Genomic DNA, 15244 nt, shown 5'->3' with positions numbered 1-15244 from the left:
GATAATATATNTATATATATATATATATATATATAGCTCTCGATGCGCAATAAGCTGAATAAAACAAATGTGTTTGACGAGGGAGATCGTGGTTTCTTTATTCGTATTCCTTTTTCATTGCGATCGTAGCTTTAAGTGTCATGTGTTCAACAAAGGAACGTCCGTTTCACGTTATCACGCGCTTCGATGTACGCCCGAAAGCTTTATTCATCTGAGAGAGCGTCTTTTTAATAGAAAAATTCTACGCAAAATCGCGAGTGACTCATGAATTACACTGAAATTCACTCCCTAAGGGCGATTATTAATATTAATAGCGACGTTGATACATTCTTAGCTACTGATTTGATTCTTACATCAGAAATTCTATCCTCTTTAAAGCACGTTACGCGTACTTTGGAAAAATCCTACGTCTTAAGTAAAATTCTACGTACTTAGAGAAAGATTTCGAGACACTGTACTGAGGGAAGAAATATCGGGGAAATTTTGTTCGACGTGTGGATGCTAATAACGTATTTAACCGAAATGTTTTTCTTTAAATGAGATGAACAGGTGCTTTTTCACGAGGAGCTGCGCGTTTAAGAAAACTTATATTTCCTTATGAGAGAAAATTTTTCTAACGTAAAAATATGTATATCAGTACAAGTAAATATATTATTAGCACCCATCAAATAAAGAAGTTTCTATTTTTTGGATATTTCTTCTCTCAGTGTAGAAATTATTTCCGTTTATCTGTATAATATTTGTAAGAGTTCGGAAATAATATTCAGATTAAAACTCGGAAGTATATACACCTCGCCTAAAATAGCGTGATTGCATGATCGGAAAAGTCGATTATACGAAATGATTAATGACATGAGGTCTGGAAGACGAAAAAGAGCTGCGCATCAGCCGCCTCGACCGGAATTGTGCGTGTTATCGATTGATAAACCCCTTACAGCTAGATATGTGTCAGGATCATCTGCTCCCATGATCCTGGATCACGAACGAGAGCGCAATATAGATAGTGCACAATTTTCTCTCGTACAACACTATGTATATTGTCGTCCCTAGAAGCAGCGAAGCGAATATAAAAACTACTACAAGCGGAATGTCGGACTTGTGTGACAAGTCGCCGATTACGATTTCAAGCCTTCATTCTTTCGCTTCTCTTGTTCACCCGTCAACATCTACGCGTGTTAATGAACGAAAGGGACGCTTTCGAAGTTGTCGTATTCTCGTTTAAATATCCTCTCGCAGAGCACACGTTACTTTCGCGACGTAACATCGTCAGATTAGCGACAATCCTATAAACTTCAGTTATTATTATTACTCGAATATTAAGATTCGTTACACCTTGAAAAATGTATATAAGAAATATATATATGTATATAACCATTATGTGTGTATGTATCACTGTATATATATATATATATATCTATATATGCGCGTGTGTATATATTTTTGTCTTGTTTTCCTTTCGTCGCCTAGCGATTTTAAGAAAAGCCTTCAAAAGGAAATATTACAGAGATGGACTAGATACTAAGAATGTTACTTCCTCTTAAAGTAAACGCGCGTCTCGTTCGCTTTGTCAAAATATATATATATATATATATGTATATATATATAGTGTATATATATATATAGATATGCGCTTTCTGCCTACACGTGTCTTTCGTCTTCGTAGTAAAAATATTTTTTGGGCTTCATCTTTGGGCGATCTTCGTTAGTCTACGATTAAAAAATAATTCCTCCCTTAATGCTGCGATTACTTGGACTTTGGACATCCTGTAACGCGCACCTAATCGCAAAAGTCTGAGCAAAGTGAAAATGCGCGCTGACATTATTGTAATCAACAAGAGATCGTCAGATTTTATTTTTAATGCATTTCTAATGTATACGCATTGCGTATAGCGAATTTCTATGTTGTCAGAAAGTTCGTCGTCTCGTCGGACAAAGTTAGACTTTTGTGATGCAGGTACACGTATTGTATCGGTCAGGTCATCAGAGACAATTACCTCGTTCGATTCGTTCATTTCGTTGATTTGGCATACACGTGAACAAACGTCGCTTCGCTCGCCGTTAATTGTACAAAAACACCGCGGAAGAGAAGATTTTTGTTCGCTTTATAAAAATAAGTCGTCTGTTAATCACTAATTGGAGGACTTCGTTGCGTAGTATTAGATGCGTAGTGTCGTCTGAACTACTGTCCGTCACGGAGGTAATCGCGATTGCGATTGTACAAATCCACGTTACGGATGTATAAATTCACGAAAATAATATTCTCTCAGAAAGAGATGAAGTGAAAATTAAGAAAAATTTATTCGTCACTTTCTTACATCGTCTATAATAAGAGATAGACCGATGAAATTAATTTCTAATTCGAAAAATTACGTCTTCGATTTTAGCCGAATTTCTCTCGAATAGTTTCGCTTATTAATTTCCTTCGGAATTTATATATTCGCGTGAGCAAAGTGAAAAAATGCAGTCGGGCCGAAAGCTTGAATGATCCTCCGTTGCATCGACACTCCTACATATTGAAGGAAAAAATATCTAAAAAATAAAAGGAATATTTATTCTAAATTAATATATATGGGGTGCTAATAACATATTCACTTAAATCTCGAAATCTTCTATTTAAACGGAGCAAACAATTTCTTCTTCGGGAAAAGCTACGTTTTTAGGAGAATGTAATTATCTCATTAAAAGAAATGTCTCAGTATGTAAAAATATGTACATAAGTAAATATGTGATTATCAATGCACCACCGAATAAATATATTTTTTTTATTTTTTAGACATTTTTTTCTCAGTGTAGTAATTTTACATAATATTAGATGATGATTACGAGTTATCGATAAATATTAGTGTCCGATGTAGCGGGATGCCGAGCAGATCGGGTCACGTTGTACGATTAGAACGCGTTTTGATTCGACAGTGTCCGCCTCACCGTTTGATTATATTTGTCAGATTTGCATGAGACGCTTGCTTATCACTGACTCACTCTCTTCTTCTTGTCAAGTATGTATCGTGAGAAGAGCCGCCGTTAATTTTGCATTGTTCTTAACTCGAATGACATAAGATGGAAATCGCTCGCTCCTGATAATGCTCACTCCCGATTAATAATAGTAAGCATTTCTCGTTATCCAATGAGAATGTAATTCAACGTAAGTCATCGCGCAAATACGCGCAAATTAACTGCCCCGTCTCGCCTTTAAACTTAACCCTGAAGCCGTGACACGAATGTAGATCCGTTTTCTCCAGATACAACGTGTTACACTTTCTCCGTTCAACATGCGATAAACAAAACAAGTGACAGACAGAGAAAGAGAAAAAAATGCGTAAAGTATACAAGAATAAAAAGGAACAGATTCCCTCTCTCTCGTATCGTATTAAAGTACAATAATTGATAAAAAAAATTCTGATCATACATACTAGAACTTATCGATAATCATTTTGTTTAAAGTATCGTTTTAAATGCATCCATTTTTACGCGTGCAACCTCAGCTCCTTTAATTAAAAGAGAATTAAGAGAAGAAAAGTTAAAAAATAATGAAAAAAGAAGACTAATCAACAAAATATAGATAGAGAAAGTTAAAATCTGAGATAAAAATTTTACATAATTTCGTCTCACGAATCGAGGGTTAAGACAATCAGAGACGCTCATACCGGCCTCTGAACAGTCTTCTGCGATCTCGCGCATACTATTACCAGCAATAATAAGCAATATTGCTTCTAAATGGCGAATATTCGCATAATATGGAAGATCGAGTGTTAGAAGAAGAAGAAGAAGACTGAGGTTCGACGAAGTTAAACGAAGGGAGCGGCGAAATTACTTGATGGATTGCCTCGAAACGGGATTAACGGGCGCCAGAGTCAAGGATTCCCTTTTCTTTCTGTTCACACGACGTCCCACGTGCAGTACAACGTCTCCAGCCTTCACAGACTTGAATTCGGCGATCGCCTCGGCGTGAGTCATACCGTGAAGAGGTTTCGAATTTATCGACAAAATCTCGTCCCCTAAAAATATAGAAAAATCCCGGATTAACGCTGCGGTATTCATCCTCGAAATCCTCGATTCATCGAGCGTAGCTGTGTACCTTCTTTAACAGTGCCCAAGTCAGCGGCTTGACCATTAGGGAAGACGGTTTTCACGTAAATCCCCATGTTCCCTCGGGGACTGTCGGTACCGCCGACGATACTGAAGCCGAGTCCCTTGTGCCCAGGACCCTTGAGAAATCTGGCGGTCAGTATCGTAAAGGATGCGCCGCCCTTACCGGGTCTTGGCAAGGTACAAAAGCGTGATTCCTCGCCTTCGGCGGCCTCGTCGATGTCCTCGAGCTCCGAGTCCGTGTTCAGACCTTCATCCGCGTCTTGGGTACCCTGAAACAATTACAAAATTTACACGTTATTTTTTGTAATTACGAAATATCGCAAATATTTTTTATAAATCCAAGTTATTTGTATATTTTATAAATATAAAAGATAATCGTTCGAATAAGTTACACGTGTATCGGACGTATCAGATCATGCGTCAAGAGAAATTTGACCACTTGAAATACGAAATTTTTCTAAACGAAATTTCACCCTTTCGTCGTACGTTGCGATTTTTCGACACCACAAAATGCCTCAACAAAATCCACTCACTTGCCAAGTCTTCAAGTTCGCTCCCGAAGAGCTGGGGATATTCGCGACGCTCCTGCTGTTGAGCCTCTTCGTGTTCCTCTTGCCGGCATTTCGGTCGATACCGAGACTGGAGGGCCCATCCTCCTTGTTACCACCGGCGACCAACGTGGCCTCGGCCGAGTAATTGCTCACTTGTCCGCCGACCTTGAAGTCGGTGGACCGCCTCCTAGGCGTCACCCTGGGAATATGTATCTCCTCGAACGACGGCGCCGACTGGTTCCTGCCCTTCGCGTTCTTCTGGAAGTGCACGTTCTCGTACGAGTGATCCCTCGTCTCGGAATTACTCCTGCCGAGGTGTCTGCCCACGTAAGGACTGCCGGAGGTCGCCGGGTCGTCGCGCTGGCCGCCCCGCTGGAAGCGTACGTTCTCGTAAGAGTGATCGTGCGCACCGGTGTCGGCGCGGTTCTCCGAATTGCTGCGCTGGAGCATGGGACGAGTCCTGGGACAGGATGGCGTGGACCTGGAGAACGCCACCTTCTCGTAGAAATCCTCCTGCTCGTAGGCCTCTTGGGAATAATTGAAGGTGTCGCCGGTGCCGTTCAGCGGACTGGTGCAATGCGGGGAATTCGGTACGCTGCCTTCTGCCAGGGTCTCGAGGTTGTCGTGGAAGGGATAGGGCGGCAGAGACGTGGGCTCGCTCGAGTCGTAGCAGTTCTCGTCGAAGTTCTGACTGGACGACGAAGTGAGCGGACTTGGCACGTAGAAGCTGGACGCGTTGTCCTTCTGCTGCGGAAACACCTCCGTCACGCTCAGGGCCTTCCGCTTCCTGATGCCTGCGTTTATCTTACTGAATTTGCTACGGAGCACATGCTGGATGTCGGCGATGCCCTTAGTCGTGCCTGCGGGGATACCTTATTGTGAGATACACGCTACGAAGGTAGGGTCGATACTACATCGAGGTATCACGTAACTACGATTTCAACTCACCCGGCAGCCTCAGGGAACTAGTCTGCAGCAGTTTCTTCGGCGAGCTGCCGTCCTGGAGACTCTTCGCCGCCGGCGAGGCTTCCCTACTGGCCGGTGTCGATCTCACCGCTTGTATAACACCGTGATTCGTTCCACCCTGTATCAGCGCCTCCTGTGGCTCCGACGACTCCTGGACGGAGCATCGTCTTCGCAGCTTCCGCCAACGCTGGCTGATACTCTTGTTCCACAGGTTCAAGTCTGAAAGGGAGAAACGAGAAAACGCTTAGGACACGTCGCTCAAGATCAGGACGCGGAACATTAATTACCGCCCGTCCTGAAACGAAGCTGGTAAACTCCTGCGGGTATCATTTTTGACAAACGAAAGAAAAAAAAAAGGAAAGAAAGAAGAAGAGAGGAACGGTTCCGCTTCCCAGTCATCAGGCCTAACGACCGGAAACACTTATCTCTCTCCCCTGAGCGAGGTGAAGCGACATCTTTATATTTACACGGAGATAACGAGTCGGGCCTGACGAAAAGACACGCGTCACGGCGTGGATGACTGTAACGGTAACGATAGGGCACTATCGGAAGCAGAACAGCGTGTGCGGGGCAGCGACTCGTGCACGGAAACAAGGAGCGCACTGCGACTCGGATATGTATATATATATATATTACAACGCCGCAGTAAAAAAAAGACATTAACGCGAAACAAAAGAATAACGTAATTTCACGTGTCTGAAATTAATTATTCGGTCCCTCGTAAGAAGGCTTCTCCCGCATAATAAATGTTTAAACAACTTTTTAACTTAACCTTTTTTTTTTAATCCGCCACCTTTAATACTAGCTGAGAATTACAATTACTGTAACGTTACTAACAACGTTACAGCAAGTACAATGAGTAACACAACTTCACCGAGTCCCGGAATTTAATTGCGAGAACGCAATGTTGATTTTTTAAAAAATGATGGACGTAATAAATACGTAGTTCCCGACATAAGTTTTTTTTTATTTTGAATAATCTCGAATAAGATCTGTACGCTAAACAATAAATATTTGTCTGTCGATACTTTTATCTCTCTCCGTATCTCGCTCGTTGAATACCGCTCGCACGAATATCCGAAATGTCGACGTAAAAATCTATTATCAGATACTAAACAAATATTTACGAACTATCGAATGCCAAGGGAAAAATTTGTTTAAACCACTCTGCTCACGTATATCATTCTACTTTTACCGCGTCAGTCACAGAAATTCAATTGTTACTTCTCTCCTTTCCGTCGGGCACACGCGGCTAAATTATACCTCCCATCGTAAGCCACGATTTAGCGTAATTACAATTCAATATAGTCTCCATGTCCTCCTCGTGACGCGTCCACGTGTCCGGAAGACGAAGAGACCCAACCTCAGCCGGGCAGGGCCAACCCTTTCCTATTTCTTCCGTCTCGTCGCACCCTCGGCGACCTTGATGAATACCGGAACATAACCAACTCGACGCCGTTTTCCGTCTCTCGAAGTCTCACAGTCACACAGTCATGAATTGCTGAAGCCGGCCGATGACGAGCTCCGGTATCGGGTCAAACCAGATTCACGAATTAATGCGGCTAATTAAATCCATCGCCTGACTTTCGATCGGCTTTCGTGCGAACGATGACGAGGCGAGCGATGATGTGACAGTGGAGAGCTCGACGACTGATGCACCAAACGGCACCGGCTGCTATGCCGTTGTTATCCCGTCGGGGTTACCGTCATCCTGTGCAAAACGCACTTTCACTTCTCCGTATCTCCGGATGCGTCCGATTTTACGGAGGTCTTTTTCAACGCACACCGGACGTTGCGATCCTCGATACTTTCGGCCACCTCGTATGCAAGATCACGCACCGGTGAGCCCGCTGCTAATTGGCTGCTTTATTAACTGGCACAGCGAAGCACATACACATACACGTGTGAGAAACTGTGTGACGTCTACGTTGGCATCGTCGCCTCCAAATTTGGATGCTGTCACTTACGGAGTTTTTACGATGGCGACGAGGGTGTAATTTCGGCGAGCGAGCGTGTCAATCACGAGACTCCCCCCTCGACCCGGAAGTTCCCTCCTCCCCGCGATATCGGGGGTTTCCATAAAATGATAAATATTTCTTGGAGCAAAGTTTCACTGAAACTTCACCTATCCGTGGAGATTACAGAAATACCTTTGCAAGCAGGTAATTGAACCAACAAATTATTCTCTCCAAACCTAAAATCGCTCCCGCTTTTCTAATCTTATCTCGGAAAATGTCGAAATAGATATTGTTGGTGATCAAGTTGAGCAACTAAACTTTCCCGGCAGTTTTAAGAGTTTTCAGTGTTGCTGAAAGTATTACAACATGCCGCAGTGCTTCCGGAAATGTCGGTCGTCAAGTTTCTGATGTCTTCGAATTGCTCGAAGAGAACGAAAAGAAATTCATATATAATGATAATTATTTAATAAGGAATAGATAGACTCCTTAATCCCGGAACGAATCAACTCCGTTAATTGACGCTTCTTGCGGGATGGGATGTAATTAACATTCGCCGGCGTCACGCAGCTTCATGCAAATCAGTATCGATCGCGCGGACTGCGGAAAGTCGAAGGCTCGTCCCGTTACAGACAATGAAAATTTCAATTTCGCCTCGCGTCTCCCGCGTCTTTGCAGGCTGAAATTTCGCACACAACGGTGCAGGACGGAGCGAATAATTTGATCTCGCAATAATAAAAAACGTGAAGAATCCGATACTCTTTCAATATCCTTCCGGGTGTGATCATCTCCTCCGCTTAACTCTTCTTTGCGGAATCCGTTTCCGGATTTAAATTTAACACAGTCGAGAAGTTTTCCTCGACGGAGCGAATTGAATGCTGTGTGACTTTGATCCCACGACAGAAACTCCAAAACTGACCCACAAGAGTCCTTTCCTTCCTTTAGCTTATTATATTCCTGGGGAACCCCCGATTTTAACAATCGCCTTTCGCCCTCACTAATTCGGGACGAGCGGATCCCTCTTTCAATGGAATCTTTCACAGGTTCATTCTTTTCCGCGGGATACAACTTCTTCCACGGATCCAGGCGGGGTGGTTGTTTTTTCACAGGACAAATTTGGACAGCCTGTGCTAGTTCGGGCGAAGCATCATCTGCAGCTCCAGACACAACAGCTCCGTGCAAATGAACAAAAAGCCGACAACGTAGGTCAGCATTTTCGACAGCGGAAAAATCGCCGTCCCACTGCGAATGTTCCCCGCTGTCGGTCACGGTCGTCGATCGTCCTTCGATCCTACGCGTCCGGCGACGCGAGACCGATCCTCACGATCGCGCACGACGTTGTTGTTTCCTCGTCGACGGCTCGCCTTCGACGTCGGGGAAATCACACACACAGTCTGCACCGCGCGCTGTCTCGGCATGGACTGAGAGACCCTCTCGAGCTGTTCAAGCTGTTCACGTTGCCGTGTGCGCGCGTAAAAGGCGTCACACGCGTGTGCGTGCACACAACACGTGCGCAACTCTCGCTACCTGTGCATACAGGGTGACACCAAACTACCTGCTATCCGAATTCGTCTAAACCGAACGGATGAAACCTCGAGATGTGAAACCTCAAAAAAGGAAAAAGATGCCGAAGAAACTGTAAACGAACGATCCCTGTTGTTTTCTCATCTTTGACACTTCACCGTCTTGTTCATCAAGATATCTTAATCTCCGCTAAATTATAATCTTACTGCATAAATTGTAGTCTTACCGCGAAATTATAATCATCGGACGTTGGCACTCAATCGAATATTCAAGAGAGAGGAATGACATCTCCCCCTTTTTCCTTTTCTCTTTTTTCTTTTCCAACGTTTCACTGTGTACGTGCCACGGCTGCAGACAGATTGTGTGCCGATTGTGTGGGAACTCCTCGCTCTGTGTACAGCACGCGAGCGGTCTCTTTCGCTCATGGACGCGCGAACATGTGTGTCATCCACCTATACGCACACACAAGTAACACACACACATATACACACGCTCACGCTCCTATTAATGTACATCACGGCTGCGTGCACACCCTACGTGCAATTGCACTCGCGCGCCTCATGGTCAGGGCGGGACGCCTTGTTCCGCGCGATAATGTGAGCCTGTCCCTTATGTGGATCCGCATGAAAATGCGGACACGCACGCTTTCACGAGCGGCAATTTTCAAACTTGACCAGCTCAATGACCGCGGCGTGTGTCAAAAGTAAAATTAGTTCAGAGCAATTAAAATCCGTCCGGTCAAACTACCCCCACTTTTTCTTTTTACTTCCGCCATCCCAAACGCCGAAACAAGCAGAAACAAGCCGACAGTAGGGGTGGTGCAATACGAATGATTGATTTAGCAATTAACCAATTAACATTGAAAGGGAATAAGCAACGAATCTCTCGTATATCTGTTCATTCGCATAAAGAAATTCTAAGTCTGCTCAGAAAGATATGTCAGATTTGCCCATCTTTAATCAATTTTCATTTTACAACGTCGCCGAATATCACTTCACGTGTGTCTTCTTCAAAACCGACTACACGATCCTCCCGTATGTTAATTATTTTTTAAACTTTCTTCACACACACACACACACACACGTCTCTTTCCGCATTTTCCACCACTTTATTCATCGGAGGATCATTTACCGACGTCGTCAATTCTATAGAAGAGAGCTATGGTGCGCGAAACGTGCTCCATTTTATAGTCTTATATACAGGGCTCGCGCATAAATAAGCAAACCCGGCCAGGAGTGACGAGACTGTCGGCGGGCGACGATAAACGCGCTTTAAAGAGATACGCATGTAAGCACGCATACGCAGCAACGCGTGCGAGCCCGCGAGAGCACGTGTACGATTGTATATGTTTGCGCGCGTGTATGAGTGACTTAAGTGACATGCCGTGCATGAGGTCAAGCCCGGAGAATGTTTCTTCTATTGCTCATTGTGTCTCGGGGCCCCCCTATGCCGCGTTCGAAGTAAGCGGCCGCCCTCGATGGGAATTTGCGCCGAGACTTTGAAACGGCGGGGCAAAAGCCATTCGCCTCCGCTCGTCGCGATTTTTAGGCAGGAAAAAGTATCTCACAAAAGTTATCTCTTTCTTTCATTTGTGTTGCGTCACTATTTTTCTTAATAATAAACAAATCCGATCGACTTAATGGATACGGTAAATATTTCGTTTTTTCTACATTAACGCACGGTTAAGATAAATAATTAATTTGAATGGCAAAAATTTGTCCGAGAAGTTACGGAATATCGAGCAAGATAAGATAAAAGAGGTTTTGAGTAATTCGTCGACCTCCCGGTTTGAATCAAAGAATGAATTTAAATATGAGAGTCCCTCCAAGACGATACAGTGAAACGCATCCCCACGAACTGTCGCGACTTCTAAGACCTGAAGAGAAAATTAAATTGTATCCTGTGGATTGAAAAATATTCGGGAATTGTTCGTTACTTACGCATGTATATAGTTTAGTGTAAAAGCTCGCACGTGAAGAGTAATCATGGTAACTGTCCTACGAGCGCCACCCTCGGGCGTTCCGCTTCAATTATTCGCCGGAAATTTGACGTTTCGCACAATACATTATAATTTCGCATTACCTCCACGCCTCACGGCTGTGACGTTACGTGATACAGCTGATTCGATCGCCAGACGTATCGATTAAATGCCTCCTCATAATTAAATGCCGATAAGAAAGCAGTGATAACGCTTCAGCGTTTCGGCTGTAAAAAGGGGTTCGCCGGCGGCCGGTAACGCCGGCATCGTCTGGTCGCGGTTTTTAGCGGCTATGCGCTAGTCGGTCGGGTCTTGCATAAAACAACCGCCGTCAGTGGGGAACACGAGCATTCTTCTGGTACACGTCACAGCGCAGAAAGGAGCTGAAGACGTTCGCTCGTGCGGGAAGGAAGACGGAGACAGGCCGCGTCAGGAAAGGGACGGAAAAGGGGGTACAACGCACAGTTGCAGCTGGAAATGCGCGCGTAGACCAACGCGAGAGGAATGCGTAAACGGTACACCGTATAAGTAGCTGGCTCGGTCGCGGAGTCGATTCCAGAAACACTCGGACGAAAAACACAGTGAGAAGATGCGGGAGAATGTGCGCGTAGCATCGCCACTTTCGAAAGGAGAGAGAGAGAAAGAGAGAGCCTTTAGGAGTAGGAAGTTCAAGCGAACGATCGTATTTATTGGATAATTGGAGGCATCGCGAGATCTTATCTGTTATTTTCCAATAATAAAATTGGCGGCTATCTCTCGGTCGTAAAAGATAACGAACGGTCGTCTGATGATGGTCGCCGTAAAATTTGTGGAAAAATGTTAATTATTCAATTAAATCGCTGGAAATAGTTACCGCATGATTCTGCTTGCGCCAAGATTTCCATTACCGTGATATACGCAAAAACGTGATAATAATAAAAAGAATTATTTATTTATTGAATAACAATAGTAATCGGAATTATTTGACTCTCGATTTCCTATTTTCGAGATTGATCCTCCCCCTCGTCCTTTGAAAGTCGAAGCACCGTCGATATGCGTTCTTGCGTCTTCGCGCTGCGTTCTTTGTCTGCGCGTTCTTTGGAAGCGTTTCGGACCGAATTATGACATAGATGAGGTTACAAGCATAGACAAATTAAACTAGAATAATTTGTAGCCGATGTGTCAGTGTCGTAAGTGACTCTCTCTCTCTCTCTCTCTCTTTCTTTTTCATCATTATAAGAGACGCCGTTGACAGAGACGGATGGCCCAAGTCCAAGGAGCCTTTTATCTCACGTCGCTGCTTTAATGGGTTAAATTCATCCCTCACGGTCATGGCGCCGTTGCGTCACCACGCCCTGACGTAACGAAGCTTTCTCAAGCTCGTGTCCCGAAAAAGGACACAATCCACTCGCTAGTTTTATTTCGAGCAAGGTCAATGACGCGGAGCCGGTGCATTGCTCCGCTGATAATAGTATCGCATGTCGCGTGTACACGCAGGTTCGCCACTCGGAATTGAGCACGAAACAGCTGAATCAGCGAGAACCGTTCGTCCCCAATGACGTCTCGACCCACAATTATCACGTCCACAATGAATTTTATCTCGATAAAGGGTGTATAAATACAAATACAAAAAATAAAGATGTAAATGATAGAATTGAATTTGTAATTTACACACTTTACACACTTAATATACCGCGTCGACGCTATGAGTTTGTTACGCCGTACGGCGCACGACGATGATATCGTTATCGTCAGTAAAGTGGAATCAACAAACACGTAGAGTATATTGTATCATCGATATGCCGAAGAGCGCACTCGCTCACGATGTGTCCAAGGAGGAACAGTCTTCGAGCAATCACATCGATATTATTGCGAATGCCCGCAATTTTATCTAAGCTAATTCAAGCCTTGTCTATGGGATGCAATCGAAGGTATCATTGCAGGTATAAGTGATAATGCGAACATTACCATTTGAGGGCATTGGAAATACGATTTCGCGTTTCAATGCCTATTCAATTGACGAGAAATCTCCATAAGAGTAGATAAATGAAATTATAAGCCGGGAAGAATACATGAAATGGAATATATCTAATATCCGGCGTTGTAAGTCACAAGCGCGCGAGGTGAATTTCTGTCGCCGCTTTTCTTTCGGTTCAGCCGAATTACGTTTCACGGGTTGCCGGAGTGAACAATGCACCGACGTGTGGAGAAAATCTTCCGCATTCTTATGCAAATTCGCCATTATCGCCCACTCGCGAGAAACAAACGTTGTCAACATCTTTTGTCGGACGATATTGCCGCCAATATTTTATCGCGTATTATCAGGATGCGCGGCTGTACGCGCGCGCGCGGCATTGGCAGCGACGTTTCAGCGCGCACTTTTGTCGACGGTGCGAATTGTTCGGGACGTGTCCACGGTATAATCGAGTAACTGTACGCAGACAATGGCCGAGGCCGCTCGGTACGCATCGTTGACTCCAATTATGCGAGTTCTCAACCTCGGCGCCGCCGCAACGTCACTCCTGCTATTACGCGCGCCCGTGTATATCGTTGTCATTTCAATGCGATCAGGTCGATGCCGTCTGTTCGAGCGTGCAAGTTCCTATGAAACTTCACGACCCCTGCCAGCGCTTAAAAATTTCAAGTGGGGAATAATTAGTATCAGTCAAACCTGAGGATCGTCAGTTGACGATACTGGGTTGCCAGTCAATTTATGCGACGACTTATTCACGAGCAATTTTGTTATTCAAATCTTCGGAACTTAAATATAATAATTTAAATATTTACATCGATTTTCATTCACGGCTGCATGAGCGTATCGATAAAAAATGACACACTTGTTCTCTCTCTCTCTCGACTTGAGTGTCTCTACAACAAAGTAGCTGGCGAGCGACGTAATGGCGAACGGTCATCGTGAGAGGCAACGTTTCACATTTCCGCTGGAAATATCGGGCGAAATCGTTTCCATGTATCCCCGCGCAATCTCGCATTCGTTCAACCCGAGGCCGCCGCACAAACACACAAGAGTGTCCATGTCCGAGAAGGAGGAAAAAAAAACTATCTAACATCTGTCCGTAGGATTACCGTTAATACGATTTTACGGGAAGATTGTGGTTCTTCGACGTTCGCAAAACTGAAGAAACCCGCCGTGTAAAAAGAGCGGCTCGTATTGCCGGCGAAACAAATCGATCGCCGCCATGGATCGATGATCATAAATCTGTGTCTCGAGACGATCGAAGACACACGGAGGAAATGAAGTATTCGGGAAGGCCGATCTTCCGCGTGTACGAATGTCTTTTGAGTGAAAAAAAAAAGAGGAAAAGAAAAAATATTGAATGTACGCGAAGGAAAACAGATTCGCAATTAACATTGCTATTCTGCGAATATGAAATAAATCCCTCGCGAATGGATGATTGCAAAGTGAGACGAGTGGCTGATCGAAATGAGACAGACGAGTAGACGGCTACACATCGCGATGGTGCACGATGAATGGGAAGACCGAAGAGAAGATCGAGCCAAGTATTCCGCAAAGAAGAGGCGAGTACACGGCCGGGGGGTTGCGTGTGAGTCAATAAACTCGTCGAAACGAGTAAAGAGGGGAAACTACCGGCTTGTGTATGGTTTTCAACCAGCCATGAAGCGAGAGAATCCATGAATGGACAAATAAAGATCGCGGCGGTGGACGGAACGGAGGAAGTGAAGCGAAATATTCCGCGGTATTATTACGCTGCGGAAAGTAAATTACCTTCGGCGTTTTTATATCCCAGTAAAGGTATTCTCCGCTAAAAACACGTGAGAGAATGCGAACGCGCGACTACTCAATGCGTACGAGACTCACGGATATGTTGGTGCGCAAATGTGACGCGAATAACGTTTTCGACCGTTGCTCGAGTTGTCCTCCTTACAGTGACGCACAGTATCGAGGCTGATGCTTTGGTCCAAAGAAAATAAAAATCCACGAGATTTTATCGAATTATCAAGCCGAAATACCCGGTGCCATTTGTACGCTCTATTATATTTGAAATAATTACTATTGCATCTTGATATAAGTATTCCGATAACTGCAAAATTTGGTATATCTCAGCAAGCGTTACTGCGTACCACCACGCCATGAAAGATCGAGAAACGCGGAAATAATATTGAGTGGATGATAATAATTCGGAGATTCACACGCGAATTTTACATTTAAATACCGCGTCGGT

The 15244-nt window shown here is 44.3% G+C and overlaps 1 protein-coding gene across 2 annotated transcripts in view; it reads right to left on the bottom strand.

Annotated features, from left to right (window-relative positions):
- Positions 1–86: 86 nt before the first annotated feature.
- Positions 87–15244, bottom strand: part of LOC106740732 — a 32398-nt gene continuing 17240 nt past the window's right edge. For both annotated transcript variants that reach the window (XM_014612061.1, XM_014612060.1), the window contains 4 exons: positions 5589–5825; positions 4623–5500; positions 4076–4358; positions 87–3995 (listed from right to left, as the gene is read on the bottom strand). In XM_014612061.1, coding sequence (XP_014467547.1) covers positions 3808–3995; positions 4076–4358; positions 4623–5500; positions 5589–5825 — 1586 coding nt within the window. In that variant the 3' untranslated portion in view covers positions 87–3807. The remainder of the gene's footprint in view (positions 3996–4075; positions 4359–4622; positions 5501–5588; positions 5826–15244) is intronic.

This window comes from Dinoponera quadriceps, unplaced genomic scaffold (assembly GCF_001313825.1).
Source record: "Dinoponera quadriceps isolate SergipeBrazil2010 unplaced genomic scaffold, ASM131382v1 scaffold558, whole genome shotgun sequence".
Lineage (NCBI taxonomy): Eukaryota > Metazoa > Arthropoda > Insecta > Hymenoptera > Formicidae > Dinoponera > Dinoponera quadriceps.
Note: the sequence above shows the minus strand (reverse complement) of the source record. Positions and strands in the feature narration are given on the sequence as shown.